This window comes from Theropithecus gelada, chromosome 2 (genome assembly GCF_003255815.1).
Source record: "Theropithecus gelada isolate Dixy chromosome 2, Tgel_1.0, whole genome shotgun sequence".
NCBI lineage: Eukaryota > Metazoa > Chordata > Mammalia > Primates > Cercopithecidae > Theropithecus > Theropithecus gelada.
In genome coordinates this window covers 178,089,446-178,109,849 of record NC_037669.1, presented here as the reverse complement: position 1 = coordinate 178,109,849, position 20,404 = coordinate 178,089,446, and the positions used below count along the sequence as shown (strand labels likewise).

The following is a 20,404-nucleotide window of genomic DNA, read 5'->3' as shown; positions in this document are numbered from 1 at the left end:
GAATTCATATAAGAAATACACTAGAGGCGTTAAAATAGGTTAAATCACTCAGTTGGACCATCATCCAACTAGAACCTAATTTGAGCCATTTATATTACTCTCTGGCAGGTACACATGGGATTTTGTGAAGATGGGACACAGTATGTACACCTACCCTAAGACACTTGTTTAAATATTAAGTTTGAATTCTGTAGAAATACTGGCTGACTAAACAAAGTTTGAAGAAAGACAGTCCTAGATTTAAATTTTTCTTTAATAAATAATTATGACAGAAATGCAATATATGCAAAATTGCTAAATCTACACAAACAAACAACAAAATACCTAAAAACCAACCAGGATTGACAATCTCTGCAAATACATCAATACAGCAAACACTCCATGCTTAGGGTTTTCCTAAATTCCTCAGCTCAGACCTCCACTTCCAGTATTCTCTTTCTTGCTTTCAAGAAGTATCAAACAACCAATCCCTCCTTTACGCCAATTTTAATATACAATACTTTAAAATAATAGTTGACAAAAAGCCATCATTTAAAAACTAGTCATTTTGCATTTATCTGATTATCATTTGTCTCCTGAAAGACACTGATGTCTCTCTCTCCCACCCACTTTCTTAAATTCTTGGTTTGTGTAGATAAATTAAATCTCTGGACAATTAGTACCTTAAAACAAAGTTGTCAAAGTTACTCTAGTCAAGGATGACTCCAGCTCAAGGGTTCAGACTTAAGATAATTCTTTTAAATCTCAAGTGAAGAGAAGAATACCTTCCCCTTCTCTTTCCTAGAGGCACTTCCTGCTATTAAAGAACAGGCAACCCCATCAGGTGAATAAGATACCTGGTTAGTCAAATTATTGCTGAACGTTATTACTTACATACTGTCAACGATCCTTTGACCAACAAGGATGAATCTTAAAGAAAATGCTCAGCCAAAAAAAAGAAAAAAGAAAAAAAGAGACACAAAAGCCACAACTTAAAAATAGGCAAAACTAAATCGTATTGTTTAGCAATGCACACAGAGTTTATCACCTATGAGAAAAAGGAAGGATGTCATCACTATAAAGTCAGGGGGTGGAGTGGGTTGAGAAACACACCAGGTTGTCTAAGGTGTGGCAATGATCTTGATCTGGGTAACAGTCACATGGGTGTTCATTATACTTTACATTAGATTTATATTTTTCAGGATGTGTCATACTTCATCATAAAAGAAAATTGTTTTAAAAACTGAAACTGAATTATCTTTTCTCCTCTAATGAAATCCTTTGCAGAACTCATTTCTTTGCTCTTGTTTATAGAACCATTTAAGATTTATTTTCAAATAATATAACTGTACAAGAGTGCTGCCTTCCAAAAGTTCTGTACTCACTCCATTTCTGATGTGGGTTACATAAATAAGATGTATAATAATTTACTTTAATAACAAACCTTCCAGGCTGGGCATGGTGGCTCATGCCTGTAATCTCAGCACTTTGGGAGGCCGAGGCAGACGGATCACGATGTCAGGAGATTGAGACCATCCTGGCTAACAAGATGAAAACCTGTCTCTACTAAAAACACAAAAACTAGCTGGGTACGGTGGCGGGTGCCTGTAGTCCCAGCTACTCGGGAGGCTGAGGCATGAGAATGGCGTGAACCCAGGAGGCGGAGCTTGCAGTGAGCCGAGATCGCACCACTGCACTCCAGCCTGGGCGACAGAGCGAGACTCCGTCAAAATAAATAAATAAATAAATAAATAAAATAATAATAATAAACCTTCTTAAACAAGGTATACTCTACAGGTGTTACTGGTATTTTAAGAACAGGCATCAAATAATAAACATGTGGTGTGCATGGTGGTCACGAGTGAGTTTCCAGTTATGATCCTTTTCTCCAACTCCTTATGGCCTGTGTTCTCCTTAAGACAAATTTGGTCAGCAACTAACAATAATTTAAGCTGTGGATATACTAGAATTTTGAAAAATCACACTACACTCATTTTAATTTTTTTTAACAGTGTGGGCAAAAACATAAAATTTTACCTTCGAAACTAGTATTTGCATATATATGTATACCTTATATGTTACAACATTATCTATCTATTGTGGGGGTGGGGGGCAGAAAGTGAAACAAAGCACCAATATTTAAAATTCAACACAATTCATTTGAAGGATTTTATAGGTTGGAGGGGCTGCTAGATATCACTAAAGAATACCATACTGGGGAGAAAAGTCTTTAATTACTTGAGAGTAGCTAATAAACCTGTAAGGCATGGGAAAAAAAAACACTCCAAAAGAAAATATTATTAACTTGGTTATCAACTAACCATTAATACTTTAACACACTTTACTAATATCAACAAAACTCCTTTAAATATGTCTTTATGCAGTAACATTTCCCTTTTAATAGGAATGAGCAAACAAGGTAAAAAATAAGAAAGTTTTAAAACTTACACTGCTAATTTATGGAGATTACAGACAACCAGTACACACATTTTTTTTTAAATAATCAATTCCAAATAAGTAAAGCTTCACACAAAAGCACTATTTGTTTCCATATCTAAGCCTGAATTGTCAACATTTACAATATTGTAAATTTAAACTGAGTGGTAGAAAGTAACTTCCCCTCATCTTCTGAAGTAACAATTTCAAACAACTTTTCAAAATATTCCCTTCTACAGCAAACATAGGCGCAAAGAAAATGGAAAAGAATCTAGCCAAGCTATAAATGTATCACCTTTGAAAAAGTATTATCCTTCTGGTCCTTAGCTTCTTAGAAAATAGACAGGTGACCAACATATACTCTTAAAAATCCTGTGGGTTATAGAATTCTGAGTCTACTCTGAAAGTTCAGCTCTCCATCTCCCAATTCCCTTAACTGGCACGGTTTAAGACTTCCAATCTCATTATTATGAACTTTTTACAGACAAAATAAACCTTAATAATATTCAGTTGGATTTGATCATCTTTTCCTCTCATTCATTCAGCTACTCTCTTCGAAGTTTCTGAAAATCCCATAGTAATTGAAGGTTAAAAGTCTTAAAACCATCAACTCATCTCTTTGCTCCATCAAAACAATCAAAGTAATCAGCTACTATCCAACTAATAAGCTTAGTTAGCTACAGCCCAGATTGTGAAGAGGTATTTTGATAGACCAGTATTTTAAGACTTGATTTGGGGCACCTGATAAAAAACAAATTAAACAGAGGACACTTTTAGTTAAGCTGGCCCTGGAAGCAGAGGGTGTAGTAAGAACAGACTTTGGAGTCAGGCAGACCTGTATCCTTCAATTCTTGTGGGAAATACTGAATTGAATTATCTTTTGTCTACGGAAATAAAAGACATTACCTCATCTCCTCAATTCTAAGATGTCATTGGATTGTAAAACACTGTAAAAACTAAGCATCTACTCATTTAGAACAAACATTAAAGTTATCCTGCAACATTAAGTTCCACAGAAAGTAAAGAATAGACACAGTTGAGAGTGGTCAATCAGTGCCAACTGTCACAATTTTTTAGAGATTCGTTTGTCTACATATAATAGCACAATCTTGAACAACACAAAGAGGCATTCACTAATTCATGTACATCTTATATTCCAAAACATGTTTAGATGTTTTTCATTTGAAACTATGAAAGCATTTTTCCAAAGACATAAAATTCTAAATAGTGGTTAGATTTCCTGGCAAGCCTACAAATGCAGATTAATGTATATTTACCTAAATATGCGAGCCTCTGGGGCAACTGATCCTATCTCCCCCAGCACTAACCCTCACCTCCTAATACATTCCACTTTAAAAACAAACAAAAAATCCTACAGTATTACCACTTTCTATCAATTTCTAAATTCCCGGAAATTACTCCTTGTCAGAAGTAGGTAAGAGGAGGACAACAGAAGCCTTCTCAGAAGAATTACTGGTTTAAATACAAAAAGCATCCACCAAAATCAAGTAGAGATGGTTGAAGACAGAGTAGTTGGAGAACCATTTACATGTTTTCCCCTTTCAACAGCATTAATTTGGCCAATATAGTGTATCTGTGGGTCCTATTATCATTTGGAAATGTTTTTCTTTTTTCCTATTGCAGGGATTTACAGAAGCCACTTTTGCAATCACACTAAAGCTAAACCATGACCTCTGGATGAAAGATGACAGAGACAACAGGCTGACCTATAAAAGTCTTCTAATAATTCAAGGAATTTAGGAGTTTCACATGAATTACACCTAATAAAACCAACATCAACATCAATATCCATCTATCCACTTCAGAGTTTCTTCTGAGACACCAGATTCAGCAAAGTCAAGTAATTTAACAGATGTGGAACTAATGCACTGATTTACAATGCACTCAGGTAAGCTGCTAACCAAAACCTGGAATGATGGAATCTGATCCTAATTTCAGTCTGAGGATACTGAAACAGCATTTATATACAAATGTTCAAATAATATAGAAAACAAACACTATGCAGAAATAAATCCTCTTTATCATGGCATTGGGGAACAAAGATGGTATTCTTCATATCATAGTAAACAATGTCTGTCTACAAGCAGGATTTAAAAGTAGTAATGGACAGGAAGATATGCTAAAGCAAAATATTAATTGTGGAATCTAGTTGGTGAGCGTGTATGAGTGTTCACTATAAAATTCAACTTTCTTGTGTATTTGAAAATGTTTGTAATAGTTTAACAATAGGTCTGTTGAATTGTGGGGTCTTTATAAGCCAACTGCAGTATTTTCACTCCCTAAGATCATTAAGTTTTAAAAGTAAACAAATTGAAGGGAAAAACATGATTTGGTCACTTGAGAATAATATTAACCTTTCCATCCTTCATTTCTGAGAGCATGTGTGCACAGATGAATACTAAGATATAACAATAAACATAAATGTTAACATTTTCTCAAACTTATTGAGAGTACAAAAATTGATTAGGTACAGTTAAGTTAGCCCATATTTATTAACAACTGGGTCAGAGATTATTAAGTAAATCCTTATATTCAGTTTCTAATGTTTATAACCAATGTTGTCTTTATGCAAACTATTCATGGCAGTTAAGGGGCATGTAGTCCTATCCAAGTTAGCCTTTAAGATATGAAAACCCTAAAAAGGGAAGCAAAAGTCCCAAGGGCATTCATGACAGACCCAACTACCCTAGGGACTACACTTCATGAAATCCATGGTAACTACCTATAGAAGCCATCACGCTCAACCGAAATGGGAGTAGTACCAATCTTATCATAAATTCACACAATTTAATTGCCAATGAAATCAGTAATCAGTAACAGTAATACCTGGTCTGAAGTGCAGCTGGACTGCTGATGCTAATGATCCCACAGTCAAAGTGACTTTTTAAGATTTGGGGACGTTTGTGTTCTAAAACTGGTTTTGCTACCAATTTGTCCTCTTCAGAACTGAGGTCAACCGCCTCTTTTTTTCATCTGCAAAGTGAAGGAAAACATGGAGACCTCAAAGTACAGGAAGTAGTCCCCAACTTATAACAGCTTATGTTCCAAAGGTTTATCACTCCTTTGAAAACATATCTATACTAATTAACCAATTTATACCATAGTTTCTTTGGAAAAATTGCACTCTAAGTTCCAACTCTAAATTGCAACTTTCTGCCCAGCAAAAAGGCATCTGCTGCATTTTTGCTAACTACAGCCAAAACCTAAGGCTCAGAGAATTCTCCCTAGGGAGAACCCACTTTATAACCTGCGAAGGCAGGAAAAAAAGAGTTCTCACATAGGGAACTTCATTGCTTCTATGGGAAAGGCTACCACAATTTAACAAGATAATGGATAAGGAAAAGGTATCTGGCTAATATAAAGCAAAAGTATTATCAGTTACAATAAAAATATGTAGAAAACGCATTTTGCTCCAGATAAAAAGGTATAGTTAAGTACTATTAAAGTGGTTGATTAATCAAATGTTTGGCAAGTACAGAACACATATTTCCAAACTGCTTCCTCCTATCTGTTCAACTCAGCTGATAAGGGAGGAATTACTAAAGTCAAGTCAAATTGTTACCAAAAATGTTGCTAAATTCTAAAGTGCAGTGTATTTCAATAAATAAATCACACACCACCCCTCACGACAACTGGTAAGATATATAAAATAACTTGGGTGACAAATTTAAAAAACAAGTGTAACTCTGGGATGAGAAGTCACTTTCAGCAGCTAACTTGAGTCTTTTACACAATTTAAGAACTACTGTAAAATTTAAAGAAATAGCTCACAGGGAAAGTAAACCCTGCACTTAAAACGACTTTCAGAAATGAAACCACTGATAGAGATATGGAAAAAGAGGTCAGGGAAGGTATGAGCAGGCCAGAATAAATTGGTTTGTGGACGCACAGCCTGAGAGTAACATTTAAATATTATTAAAGGTCTGTGTCATTGCTATATATGATGGTGATCTGAGCAACTCCCAAACTAGAAACACTAGAGTGTTCACCTACAGACCAGTTCAAGAGATGCGACTATTAGCAGCTATAGAAGAAAACTAAATATTTAAAAGCCCAAAAACGCTTTAAAAGCCCAAAGTAATAATGGCAGGCAATCTACACATCCCCCTCCTTTTAACCTTTTCAAAAAGAATGACTGTAAGAATTAGGTAAGAATGAATGAGATGCCTAACTACTTGAGATCTTCAAAAGACAGAAAAAAAAAACCAAGAAGTAAACAACGTTTTTTTTTTTGTCTGAAACTTGATTCTCTCATTAAGTCACCTGAATTAGACGTTAGATTCATATTGACAAATCTCCATTCATGGTAAGGCACAGGGACATTTCATTATTCTGTAAATCTCCTTACTACTAAGCAGGATTATCTAACATTATGAATATAAACATTTAATTAAAAATAAATGTCAATATTAAAACTATATGCAGAATACCTAAATTAAGTAGCTCTTTAAAACAGATATATATACTTTCAAATGGTACAAACTTAGCTAAATGATAATGTGTCAGAAATACGTTTTCACATATTAAAAAAATGAAGCAAAACACATTTTCTTTTTTGAGACGGAATTTCGCTCTTTCTTGCCCAGGCTGGAGTGCAGTGGTGCGATCTCGGCTCACTGCAACCTCCATCTCCCGGGTTCGAGCGATTCTCCTGCCTCAGCCTCCCAAGTAGCTGAGATTACAGGCACCTGTGCCACGCCTGGCTAATTTTCGTATTTTTAGTAGAGAGGGGGGCTTCACCATGTTGGCCAGACTGGTCTCGAACTCCTGACCTCAGGTGATCTGCTCGCCTCGGCCTCCCGAAGTGCTGGGATTACAGGCGTGAGCCACTGCGCCCAGCCAAACATATTTTCATGTGCATGAAAAAGAGTTATGCCCTCCAAACATATTGTTGAAACTGGAAAAAAAAAACTTTTAATTCTTGACTACACTAAAAAAAATTAAAAATTAAAATTAAAATTAAAAAATGAACCACCTTATCTGTTGAGCAACCCTATAAGCCTTTTCATTACTGCATTACTCAATTTTAGTGGGGATCTTTGGCTGACTTGATGCAGATTTCTAATCTTAAAGAAAAATGACAAAACTCTCATCATTAGTTGTGAATTTTTCTGCAATCTTTAATTTCAGCCCCAGAGTTACTATTAAACAGTACTTAGCCTTCTATTTTTAAAAATGTTACTATGGAAATATTCACAATTTTGTTACCTGAAATGTTTGGTCAATCATGCATTTCTGCTATTTTAATCTGAAAAGAGAACTTTCTCTTTTCATATTGTCTAGTAAAGACTAGCTTTCATTTTCTGGTTCCAATTTCATTTTTATCTAATTTGCTTAAGTGTTTCAAAATAAGACCACCTAATATTGTGTCAATAAGCCTTCACAAGTATTCTTAGGCTCATTAACAGTCCACAGTAACATATTTTCTTCTGTGATTGCACGTTAACAAAAAGGTTATTTTTTTTAAACTAGTGTTAGAAAAAATCAAAACTTCTAAAATGTAATGAAAACATTTCATGGAAGATTGTCACAGTAATTAACTGATCTAAATTGAATTGCCCATGAGTGGGCCCCTATGGTGTTCAATAGATGTTGCAGTATCAATTTTTCTCTCCTTAACAGCACAACTTAAATCTGGTATATTACTATACAGGTAAGTCACCCCCCGCCCCCGAACATTTATTATCTATATAGTTAGTAACTCTCAAAAAAGATTCTCTCTCTCTGTATTTCAAACGATAAAACAAATATCCTGAAATTTAATTAGGTCTAACCGTGAGGAGGTAAGATTAACTCAAGGCTGACAGGTCTACAAAATACACCACTTTAAAAGGCATACTCTCGGGGAAAAATCCTAACTCGAGTTGGGCAAGTTGTGAAAAAAAAGTTAAAGCAATCTTCCCACCTAGATAATTCACAGACCAACGTAGTGTCTAAGTTAGTTAGTGCTGTTAAGAGTGGGGTAATTTCCTTTACACTATGTGCAACTTCCATATTATAATCTAGGACTCCCATCACTGTGGTACTCTTTGCTCTTATCCACAAGCCTTCCTGCAGACCAATAAAGGAATTAATGTAATGCTTTCAGATGTTGTGCATAACACACTAAGGGTGACAGTAGCTAAGAGAGTAAGGATCTTGTTCTAAAAAGCAACCCAAGACGATAGTGGAACAGTAAGGAGCTGAGTGCACTTAAGAGCTCTGAAAAAAGCCATTCTTTAAGATACCTAAGGATAAATAAATAAGACTAGCTAGCTTTCAGATCACTTTCAGGGATATTATTTCCTTCCCTCCAACACGCCACTCACTCTCCTTTTCCCTTCTCATATGAGAGCAAAAAAAGAAACAGTAAAAGCGTAAAACTGCCAAGGGTGAGTAGCCGGGGTTCCAGCACATCTGGACCCACCTCCGGCGGCAACAGGGCAGCCCCCTGGCCAATTCCGTCTGAACTAGCAAAAACGCGCCCGCAAAAATGAAAGAACGCGAAAGCAGCGGGCGAGGAGGGCGGGGAATCCGCCGACAGTCCGCGGAGGAGCTACCTGCCGGCTCGTGGCGTGGCGGGTCCGGACTCAGCGACTAAAGCCGGCTGCGAGGGGCTGCACCCACACTCCTGGCAGTCGTCGCACTAGCCCGGCCGAGGGTCAAGGTTTCGCTCCCGGACCCCGACGCCCTGCCTCAGGCTGCTCAGGGCAAACTTCGCCCACGGGCAGGGGGCGCGCCCGGAGCTCCCGGACCCGCGCCCGCCTCAGCCAGGACGCGAGCGGGGCTCGGCGGCGGCGCGGGGCCAAGTCGAGGAGAGCCGCGGTCAGCAGAGGAGCGGGTCCCGGTTTCCCGCGGGCCGCGGGCGGGGGAGGGGCGGCGGGGCACTTACCACGGGTCGAACTCGTGGATGATGCTTTCGAAGCGGATGACGGCGAAGAGGCGGGAGCTGAAGCCAGCAAGCCAGGCCAGGAAGAGGATGGTGAAGGAGAGCAGCGACTGCCACCCAGCCGGCTGCGACAGCCCCCCGGACAGCCCCGCGGGGGCCGGCTTCGGCGGCGCCGCGCCGCCAGCCTTGTGCGCGCACTGGGCCCCGGGCCCGTGGTGGCCGTGCCGGCTGTTCCCCAGGGCCATGAGGCCACTCCACGGGGACGAGTTGAGGGACGACTTATGCTTGCTCTCCGGGGCCGAGGGCTCCGCCATGTTGTGCCCCGGCGGCGGGTCTAGCTCTCCTCCTCCGCCGCCGCCGCCGCCTGGTGCGAGGGGTGCTGGGCGGGGACCCGGAGGAGGAGGAGGAGGAGGAGGAAGAAAAAGGAGGAGGGAAGAGCTCTGCGCGCTCCCGCCCTCAGCGCCGCGAGGCCGGAGGACTGGGGGTGGAGGAAGCGGCGGCGGGGAGTCTCCGCCTCAGCAGCGGCCGCGAACGCCGCTCTCTCAACCCAGATGGCCCCTGCGCCCCGCTAGCCATCCGTATCCCCAGTGCAGCTGCGGCGGCGGCGAAAGCCGACGGGACGAGGGCGCCAGAGAAGCAGCAGCAGACGGAGGCGGCACCACGGCTCTAAGAAGCAATGACATTCCCTCCCTCGCCCGCCGCCCGCCCAGCCGAGAGGAGCAAGGGGAGGAGCCCCCTGGAGTCCGGGCGGAGCTCAAGCAACCTCTGACTCCGCCCCCGGCCCGACAGGAACTGGCCCCTCCGCCTGTCACAAAGCGACAGGTCCGTTAGGGGGCGGGCCCAGAACCGCGGCGCCCACCAATAGGGGCGCGAGCTAGGGCGGCGCTCGACCCAACCGTCGCCCACTTCCCCTCCCCCTCCCGGCCTCGCGCCCATTCGCCCGGAGCGGCCGAGCTGCGCGGCTACGGCTTCATTGTCAGTTGAAAGACGCGGTTTCGCGCGCCTGTGCGGTCGGCGAGGAAGGGTACTAGGCGGCTCCGCTAGGTTCATGGAGCAGAGCTGGGCTGAGGGGCGGGAACTGTGGAGCGGCCTCGGTCAAACTCGGCTTAAAGGGCGCTGAGAGCACCGACCAGCGGGACGCTCGCGGGCTCTCCGCGGTCGTGACTTTTAACCCGCTTTGCGCGGAGCCCTCACCACGTGACGGACGCGCAGGCGCATTACCATAGCTCTCGGCGCGTGGGTCTGGCCGAGGGTCTCTGCCGCCCGCGGCGCTCCTAGCCTGGCGTTGTGAGTGAGCCCGCGGTGGCAGTGACATGGCCTGCCCTGCTCCCTGTACTCCACGTCCCGCCTCCGGCTTCTGCGGCCGCGGGAATCCGAGAATGTGAGCGAAGACAAGTTTTCCGGCACTGGAAACTGGTTGGAGCCGGCAAGCGCGCCCCTAGCTCCGGCAGGCAAAATGCGACCTTCTCTCGCCCTTTGTCGTTTGTACTCCGTATTGCAAAAGAACTGTATGTTCACTGGAAATATGGGAAAATGCAGAAATGCATTAACGGCTGCATACATTCCGTCGAATGAGTGAAACTAACTTACCCTGGACGTTAAGCTGTTTCCAGTTCTCACTTTACTAAATAACAACAGAACGAAGATTCTCGTGCACGAATTTCTGCACGTCTACCTTGTATTTGTATACCTTCCATTCCTTTCCCCACGTCCCCCCTCGTCCGCTAAAATAAAGTGTTACCAGATAAACTCAGGGCAAAATGAGCCTAAACTAAGTGAGGTAGTGGGGAGACTCGGATTGCTCTGATATAAACCCCATAGAAAGTACGGAGCTTTCGGCGTAATCGGTGCTCAGTAAATACTTGTTCATGTCAATTCACAGCTAATTGTACATTTTATTAGGTAAGTAACATCTGGATATTAACAGGCATATTAGTGTAAAACTATAAAGGCCCTGAATTATTTTCTTAGGTGATTCAGATTTTTCTCTTTAAACTACAAGTTGTGTTTCAGTATTAATAGAGGCCTTTTCAAAATGTCAGATAAATGAACTAGCTATTTTGAGGTAGCTCTTTGAAAGTAAGGCAACTCCAGCTCCCCTTTTAACCTGCTAAGTGGTTACGTTTTGTCTTGTTTCCTTAAAAAAACCGTAAATAGTCTTATTAAGGAAAGAATGAAAAGGTTTCCAGAAATAGATTTTCCCACCAACAATTTAATAGCCGACATTTATTGAACATCTACATTTTAAGGAGAATTAAGATAAAATATTAACTGCCTCTGTTACACAGAGAAAGACGACATGCTTTTCCTCGTAGCCCAAACGGTGATGCTGAAATGACAGCCAAGGATTTTTGTCTGTGTTCCCTGAACCAAAGTTTTATCAGCCTGATATAAAATTTGTGTTTTAATTTGTTTGGATATTTCTATTTTATTGTCTTTGTGTATCTATTCCCTATTAAGTTCTACGTTATCTTCTTTTGCTTCCTGTTTTGGCTGTTTAATGGCCATAGGCCTGGTCTGAAAAGTGACAAGGTTTAGTTCTAGTCTAAGTCTTCAAGGCTAAGTTCTAGCCTATGGTTGCTTACTAGTCATGTAGCATTGGACATGTCGCCTGCATGGGTTGCCCTTTCTGCTGTTAAAGTCAGTTGTTAATGTTAAAAAAGATAGCTTATTTGAAAGCATTTTAGGAAATTGTTAAGGAACGTGCAAATACAGGGTAGTGGTAAGGGTAAAAAACATGAAAACCCTTTGATTTTTGACCTTCATTTATTCACTCATTCATTCAGCAAGTATATATTGAACTCCTTTATGCCAACCACTGTGAGTGAACTGGGATGCATTGGGATTCAGCTCGGAACAGGAGAGACGTGCCTCCTACTCTCACGGAGTTCACCAGCCAGCCCTAGGAAGGGAGGTACTAACCAAATCATCCCATGGTTCAGGACCAAAATGCAGGGTGACAAACACTGTGGAGGACAGGCACGTGGGGAATTTGATCTACATGAGAAGGATGAGAAACATTACCCTGAGGAAGCAGCACTGGGGGTGATGATGAATGGACTAGGAGAAGGATAATGGACAGAGAAACACATGCAAAGGCTCTGCAGTGGGACGGGAGGCATACAAGGAATCCAGAAAAGTGGCTGCAACACAGACAGTGGGACAAGGTAGAGTAGGAGTCAAAGGAATGATCAGATAGTGTAGGTCCTTTTAAGAGGTGTTTTTTGCTTCATTTTAACTTCAGAATATTGAGAAGCCATAAAGGGTTTTAAGCAGCATGTGGTGTATTTGAGATAGAGGGAGAGAGTTGATCAGATGTGTGTTTTGAAAAGATTACCAAGGCTGCAATGTGAAAAGCATTTTGGAGAGGAGACCAGTAAGAGATCTCATATCTACCTGAGAATTCAGAGGTTACTTTTGTGAGGTATATGCTATTGTGGAACCACTAGAGAACTCATAAAAATAAATTGCAGCATTGTGAATTCGCAATTTCTAGCCTATCAACGTGGAAAAATCATTTACAATTTGTGCAAGAAGCTTGAATGTGTTTGCCTCTTTGCACTTGAGGTTCTTAATCCTGCTAGGTGCTTGTAACATCCTCCTGAGTTCAACTCTCAGGAGTCAGATAGTCAAAACACTGTGGGTGCAACGTGATGAGCAGAGTGGTGTGGAATCAGAGGCCCAGCTTCCAGGGGAAGGGAGTATTTGAGCTGAAACTTGAGGGATGAGCAGAAGTTCACAAGACACACCAGGAAGAGGGATAGGGGATTCCAAAAAGGAACAAGGAAGTCCTTCAAATTAATACACAAAGTTTAATATTAATGAAGGTGCATTGGGAGATGAAACTGAAAGAGAGCTAAGAACCAGATTATCAAGGACTTGTCTGCCTGATAAAGGAGTTTAAATATTATTCTGTAAGCAGCTGGGACTCATTGAAACATTTTGACCAACAATAACATGATCAGACTTGGCTGATGGAAGAAAAAAAATGACAGTAGTATGAAAGATGTACTAGAAAGGGTGAGAGTAGAAGGAGATAAATAAGGAAGCATTTACAGAAGTTTAAGCAAGAGAATTAGGTACAAAAACTGGGACAGACAGTAGGGCCTGGAGAGGAGAGGACAGATAGGAGAGGTATCAAGAGGGTAGAGTCCAGAAATTGGTGATTGGGGTAAAATAAAAGTAGGGTTTAGGACAAATCTGGAGTTTCTGGTTTGGTTATTTGGATGGAAAGTGATGTCTCAGAAATACGAAGCAAAGGACAAGCAACAGGTTTGGAGGGAAGAGGATCAAATCAGCTTCGGACATGTGATGTTTTAGGTCCCTGTAGGATACCCAAGAGGAGCTGGATAACAGACACTTAAAGAGATGTGATGCTCAGGAGGGAGGGTTTTCTGGGAATAAAGGCTTGGGACTCCATGGCTATGGATGAAATTTTGCTGGAATCAAACTTATAGACAAGGAGAGAAGGGTTGAGGATACAGCCCTAAGGACCTCCCAAATTTAGATGCCCAAATAGAGAAATCAAAGAGAAAAAAGAACCAGCAGAGAGAGTGATGTCCCAGCAGTGAAGAAAGGGAAATAAAGTGAAGTCAGAAGTAGCACAAGGTACAGAGAAATGGAGTGTGACACAGCTGAAAAGTGTACCTTTCTTTTGGCAACCAGGAGTTCACCAATTACTTTAGCAAGGTCAATTTTAGTGGAGTCATAGGGGCAGAAACCAGATGGCAGCAGGTGAGAAGGGATCAGTGGCAAGAGATGTGCAGGCAGGGAATGTATACCACCTTTTCTAAAAGTCTGGTTTCAAAAGCACAGACAGGACCACCAAATCAGACCAAAAAACAAAACAAAACAAAACAAACAAAAAAAACACCTAAATTATGATCTGCAGTCCCTAGCATTTCTCACAGTGATCAAGAAAAGATTTAAGTGCCTGTAATGTGTCCCAGGAATGATACAGGTCGGAGAGTGAGTTTCATTCTTCCTAGAGAAACACAAACAACATGACATCTGCGCTTGTACCAGACACACCACACTAGGGGTTGCCACAGTCTGTCACATAATTGACATTTGCAAATATCTAGAGCGGAGATGCACTGTCACATTTTATCTTTATTTGCTACCATTGAAACAACACCACACCCTAGTCTTAAGATTCCAGATCATATATAGCAAATTAATTTTCTATTTTAGTACTCCTGAAAATTCACATTTCTATGCCCACTATCTCATGATTTTCATAAAAGGACATTGTAACAGTGAGGCAAGCATTTGATTTCAAAAAGGGCCAAAGGATAATGGCTTAAACAAATAGAAGTTTATTTTCTTTCATAAAGTGAAATCCAGAGAAAGGTGGTTGCTGGTATGAAGTCACTTGCTCAACAAAGCTTTCCACTTTTTCTGTCTTTATACTCTTTGCTGGATTCTTGGATGTCATTTTCACCCCCTTTTATGCTGTCCTTTGCATTGCATAGCAGAAGCTGAGGAGTACTTTTCCCACATTCTTTTCTCATATGACTCCATGTTACTTTTTGTCAGTGAGGGGAGCTCAGTCGACAAAAAAGACAGAGGATTTCAGATAGAAAAGAAAGAATGGGCAAGTGTAAGATTTACACATCTTTTTGGCTGGTGTGAGAACCACTTACATAATTGTCATCGACTAAGACAATTTTGGGGAGCTTTTTGGAGATTATTGAGAACTGGAGCAGTTTCCTAGAGAACTTCTGAGAGCTCCCTGCTTTAGTCCTTCAGGCTAAAGTTTTCAAAGTCTCCTTCATTGACCTTGACCTTCAGGCAACAACTTCCCTTATCTTTATTCCCTATGGTCTTTCAACATTAGTGTAAATAATCATTCTTGATTAAACCTTTTATTCCTGAAGTACCTAGAGTATCTCTATTTTCCTGATTGAACCTAGTAATACACTTTCAATTCACTTAGCGCATTGGTTTTCATTGTCTTGATTATTGCCTCACTATTGTAAGATAGCTGCTGCAGTCCCAAACATCACACGGGCACTTGAGGCAGAAGGTTAGGAGACAGGAAGATGCCAATCACATATGTCTTCCTTTTTTAAGAAAAACATTTTCCCAGAAATTATTTTAGCAGACTTTCTCTTAGATCATATTAGCACCACCACCTCTCATTACCATATTGACTTTATATTGCTCTAAGTTGACAGCTTCATTTCTTTAGGCATGCCTGGTTTTCCTGAGAGCACAAGCAAAAGTCCCGAAATTGGTTTCCAGTGGCTCTGATTAGTCTGTCTTAGATCATGTGCCAATTCCTGTTTTTTACTTTGGGACGGAGACTCAGTCTGTCTCCCAGGCTGGAGTGCAATGACATGATCTCAGCTCACTGCAACCGCTGCTTCCCAGGTTCAAGCAATTCTCCCGCCTCAGCCTCCCGAGTAGCTGGGAGTACAGGCACCCACCACCACATCGGGCTAATTTTTGTATTTTTAGTAGAGAAGGATTTTGCCATATTGGCCAGGCTGATCTCAGGTGATCTGTCCACTTTGGCTTCCCAAAGTGCTGGGATTACAGGCATGAGCCAGCACACCCGGCCTATACACTGACGCCTGACCAAGTGCCTTTACCAAGAGAATAAGAAACACTTATTGGTTTAAGCCATCCTGGAGAGGATGCACCATAATTAATTCAACCACTAGTGGCTGTTTGGGCTTTTACTGGTCTTGTGCTACTACAAAAAAGGCTGTAATTAATAAATTTATGCAGAAGGAATTTTGCCTAAGTGGAAGAGTGTTGATTGGAATTTCCATAAGGAAAATTTGGTATAGGTATGTCCATTTGTAATTTCAATAGATAAGTTGTTCTCAGTAAGGGGTTGTACCAATTGCATTCCCACAATGTGTGAGAAGCCCATTTCTGAGGGCTCACCGAGTGTAACGAACTGTTGGCTTTTTGCCAACAAATGAGGTACAAACTGGTAGTTTTAATTTGCATTTCCTTTATGAGTAAGACTAAAGGTACTTATTTAATATTTAAGACAGTCTTTTCACGTCCTCAATGAGGCAGAATTGCCATTACTGATTGTATATTCTTAAGCATAATTATTGGAAGACTGTGCTCCTATGTTATAGAAACCATTAACATGTATAGTTTTATTTGCTAGTTGCTCAGAAAATGAGGTCATCTGTATTAAATTCACACAAATCCGTTCTTGCAAAATAAAAACTCTTCTACTGTTCAATTTAGCATATCCCCTAGATTATCTATTCTAGATCATGTACTTCCTGAAAGTATCTTTGAAGCAATGAAGCAATTTTTTATGATGTATTAAGAAATTCAGATAGAATTTTATCTGAATTTCTTGTAATGTCATTACGTTGTGTGCCTTCCTGATATATAACTAAACTGTCCACCTTTTCCTGAGAGCTTTATAGAAGTAGATGAATAAATAGGTAACTTCAGCAAATGTTTTCTTTCAATGCAGTTTAACTACAATTAGAGTGCTTCAGATGTGATACCATCACCTATGCCCATAGATTTGTGTTCGTATTTTTAAAAATTTAATCCAAGCAATCACAGAATCAGTATCTGCACTATATTTTTAAGAGAATGTATTGTTATGTTTTTATGTGGTTGACCATAAAATAAGTCAGTGAAGTTCCAAACAGAAACCTATAAAACAAAGATTTCAACCTATAGGTGTCAAGAAAACAGAAAATTTGAAACAGGGACTCTCTCTGGCTTAACAAGAGAACTTAATATGTTGAGCTTCAGAATTACACATTTTTAAAAATTCCTCTACTTGTTATTGTTGTAAATTGTTGATATCTCAAATGTTTAATTTTAAATTTAGTTACAATAAATTTTATACTGAAGAAATGTATTCCACTTAATAATTACACATAATAAATTCATTTACTAAGGAATTAGAAGGGATTTTGTTGGTTATTAAATTAGTGACACAATAAAGAATGGAAGTTGCATTAGCTAGAAGTCATAACAAAGAAAACCACATTATAATTTTAATAATAAAAACAAAATTAAAAGGAGTTGAAGGGACCTACTTAATATATAATCTAAACATCTAAAGCACTGGACATGCATATGATTGGGGTGTTATTTCTACTTCTGATAGTGGGGGTTTTTCAGGCCCTTTGAGTTTTCAAAGAACAGAGTTATATTTGGGTCACTGGGTAATGGAGTTTATTAAAAAGGATACACAGAGGAGTAACAGACAGATATCATTGCAGCTGTACAGCCATACATCATAGAAAACGGGAATTTATTTCATACAGCAGTTCTGGTGGCTCAACAAAACTCTACTAAGCCAGCAGCATGACCTGTCTTCTTCCCTGCACTCAGCAGCTCCCTACCCTACACCGTGTCCAGACACTTTCTCCAGTGTTCTGCTTTGGTTTCCTTTGTGACTGGCTCTCCTCCCCTAACTCACTCACTAGTGTTCTGCTAGACTCTTAACATAGACTTCCCTCTGGCTCCTACTGCTCTTATTCTGCCAAGAGAATAAGAAACACTCATTGGTTTAAGCCATCCTGGAGTTGAACGGAGTTATATTTGGGTCACTTACTGATTGCCCCCTCTTGAATATCTCTCTGCTTCTCATGAAATCTTTGTGCATCTGTCTTAGATAAGTTTCTTCAGAAGCAGAGCCAGAACTTCTGTGTGATTTGTTAAGGTGAGTTATTAAGTGTTCTCAGGAAACATCAGTAGGGGAGGGAGAAGGTTAACAAGCCAAGCAACAGTGCAATCTCAGGCAAAGACCATGGAGAGTCCTTTAGTTTCATCCCAGACTAACACCTCTCAGTCACTGACTAATTGAGGAGATGCATGAGCTTCTAGGCACTTCCAGCTTTCTGGTCATTGGGAAGAAAAGCTCCAGGGAAGGGTACGCACAAATGCTTGTGTAATCTGAGGATCTTGGATATGGATGGAACACTGCTTCAGCATTCCTCTCAAATGCAAGTATGACTCAGATTGGAGCTCCCAAGGAGAGAATATGTGGTTGCGTCAAGAAGTTACCCTCCAGTATAGGGCTCTCTTATTGGGTTGTTGTACGGGGTCACTCGCTCTATAGGCTAGGAGACATTGGCAGACTTTTAGATAAGGCTAATTTCTCTGGCCTTGTCAGTTGTGGCTAGGGTAATAGGGCCACATGCTGCAATATATGGTCACTTATGTACAATAAGCCTCCAATAGGGGTTTGTGGCTCTGACATCGTGCTGAAGCCTCTTAGAAAAGAGCACAGTAACTGGCCTGCATCTTGTCTAGGCTGTTCCTAGACTAGTTTGTTGGCACCTAGATATATACTTGTTACTTTGGTTTTTGGGGGGTGAGAGAGGTTCAAGTGTGTCTTGAAAGTAGCCACCCTCATGCCTGTAATCCTAGCACTTTGGGAGCCCGAGGTGGGTGGATTGCCTGAGTTCAGGAGTTCAAGACCAGCTGGGCAACATAGTGAAACCCCGTCTCTTCTAAAATACAAAAGAAATTAGTTGAGTATGGCAGCGTGCACCTGTAGTCCCAGCTACTTGGGAGGCTGAGGCAGGAGAATTACTTGAACTTGGGAGGGGGAGGTTGCAGTGAGCTGAGATGGCGCCACTGCACTCCAGCCTGGGCGACAGAGCAAGACTCTGTCTCTCCAAAAAAAAAAAAAAGAAAGAAAGAAAGAAAGTAGCCACCAACACTTTTGTTCTGCATATGAAAGAAAATACCTTATCATTTTTATTAGTTGTTATCATATTCTTTTAATCATACCTTTTTAAATTTTCCCCTAAACTTTATTTTAAAATGTATTTTTGAATTTAAACAGCTTTTGGGGTACAAGTGATTTTTGGTTACATAGATGAATTGTATAGCGGTGGAGTCTAAAATTTAGTGCACTGTCACCCAAATAGTGTACCTTGTACTCAAAATATAGTTTTTTTTTAATCCCTCACCCCCCTCTCACCTTTCCTCTTACGGAGTCTCCAAAGCCGATTATATTACTCTGTGTGCCTTTGTGTACATAGCTTAGCTCCCACTTACAAGTGAGAACATACAATATTTGGTTTTCCATTCCTTATTTGCTTCACTTAGAATAATGGCCTCCAGCTCCATCTAAGTTGCTTCAAAAGACAGTATTTCATTCTTTTTTTTTATGGCTGAGTAATATTCCATTGTGTACATATACCATATTTTCTTTATCCACTCATTAGTCAATGGGCACTTAGGTTAGTCACCAACTCTTGATCTCAGATTTAATTTTTTTAAATGAATGTTACAGTGATTATTGTTTATGTATGGGAAAGGGAACCAGTGCTTGATAGTTTCTCAATTAATTTTTTACTACTATATTTCACAAAACAAGAGTACAGTAATGCTTACATCATAAATTCTTGGGGTGCTTCCTAAAAATGCTGCTTTTTGGGCCATCTGTTTAGTATGTCTGGGTGTACCCTAAGTATTCTGCATTTTCAGTCAGGACTCCAGATATTTTTCTCAAACTAATGTCAAAGTTTAAGAACCACTGCTTTACAAAGTACGAATTATCATCTTCAGTTTACTGTGAAGGAAATCAAAGCATTAAAAGACTAAAATATTTACCTGAGGTTACAAAACTAACACCAAAAGTGTCTCAAAGTTGTTTTTCTTAAAAGGAAGTTTCCACTGATGCATTGTTTGCAATATGAAAGTTCACTTGTTTACAAAAATGTTTGCTATCATCTTGAAGCAAATTTCAAGGTGTCTATGACTACATAGTGTCTGTATCTATCATCTCATTTAGTCTAAGTGCAGCTTCCCAGTTGTGTGACTACAAAATCATAATTTGAGTACTTCTACATTACTGCTAGAAGAAAGGACTTGAGTGCAAAGGCAGCAGCTGAGCAAATCTGTAAAATTTAAGGTGAAGGAATTGGTAGAAGAATACTATCAAGTGATTGAACTGGTGGTTCAGCAATTTTGTTCCAGATGGACAGTGTATATTTGGTTAAGTGCTGAGAGGGTTCAGCACAATATACATATTCCGTGTGTCAGGGCCAATATTGCTGTCCTATATGTAGGATAACCTGAGCATGTACATGGAACCTTGGAGTGTTGCTTTTGATCCAGGTGAGAATGCAGGAATAGGATGGGGTT

General features: G+C 40.5%; 1 protein-coding gene across 1 annotated transcript in view; it reads right to left on the bottom strand.

The window, feature by feature from the left end:
* STT3B (STT3B, catalytic subunit of the oligosaccharyltransferase complex) overlaps positions 1–10,119 on the bottom strand; it is a 106,485-nt gene extending 96,366 nt beyond the window's left edge. The window contains exon 1 of the mRNA XM_025375653.1: positions 9,308–10,119. Coding sequence (XP_025231438.1) covers positions 9,308–9,618 — 311 coding nt within the window. The 5' untranslated portion in view covers positions 9,619–10,119. The remainder of the gene's footprint in view (positions 1–9,307) is intronic.
* Positions 10,120–20,404: the final 10,285 nt, after the last annotated feature.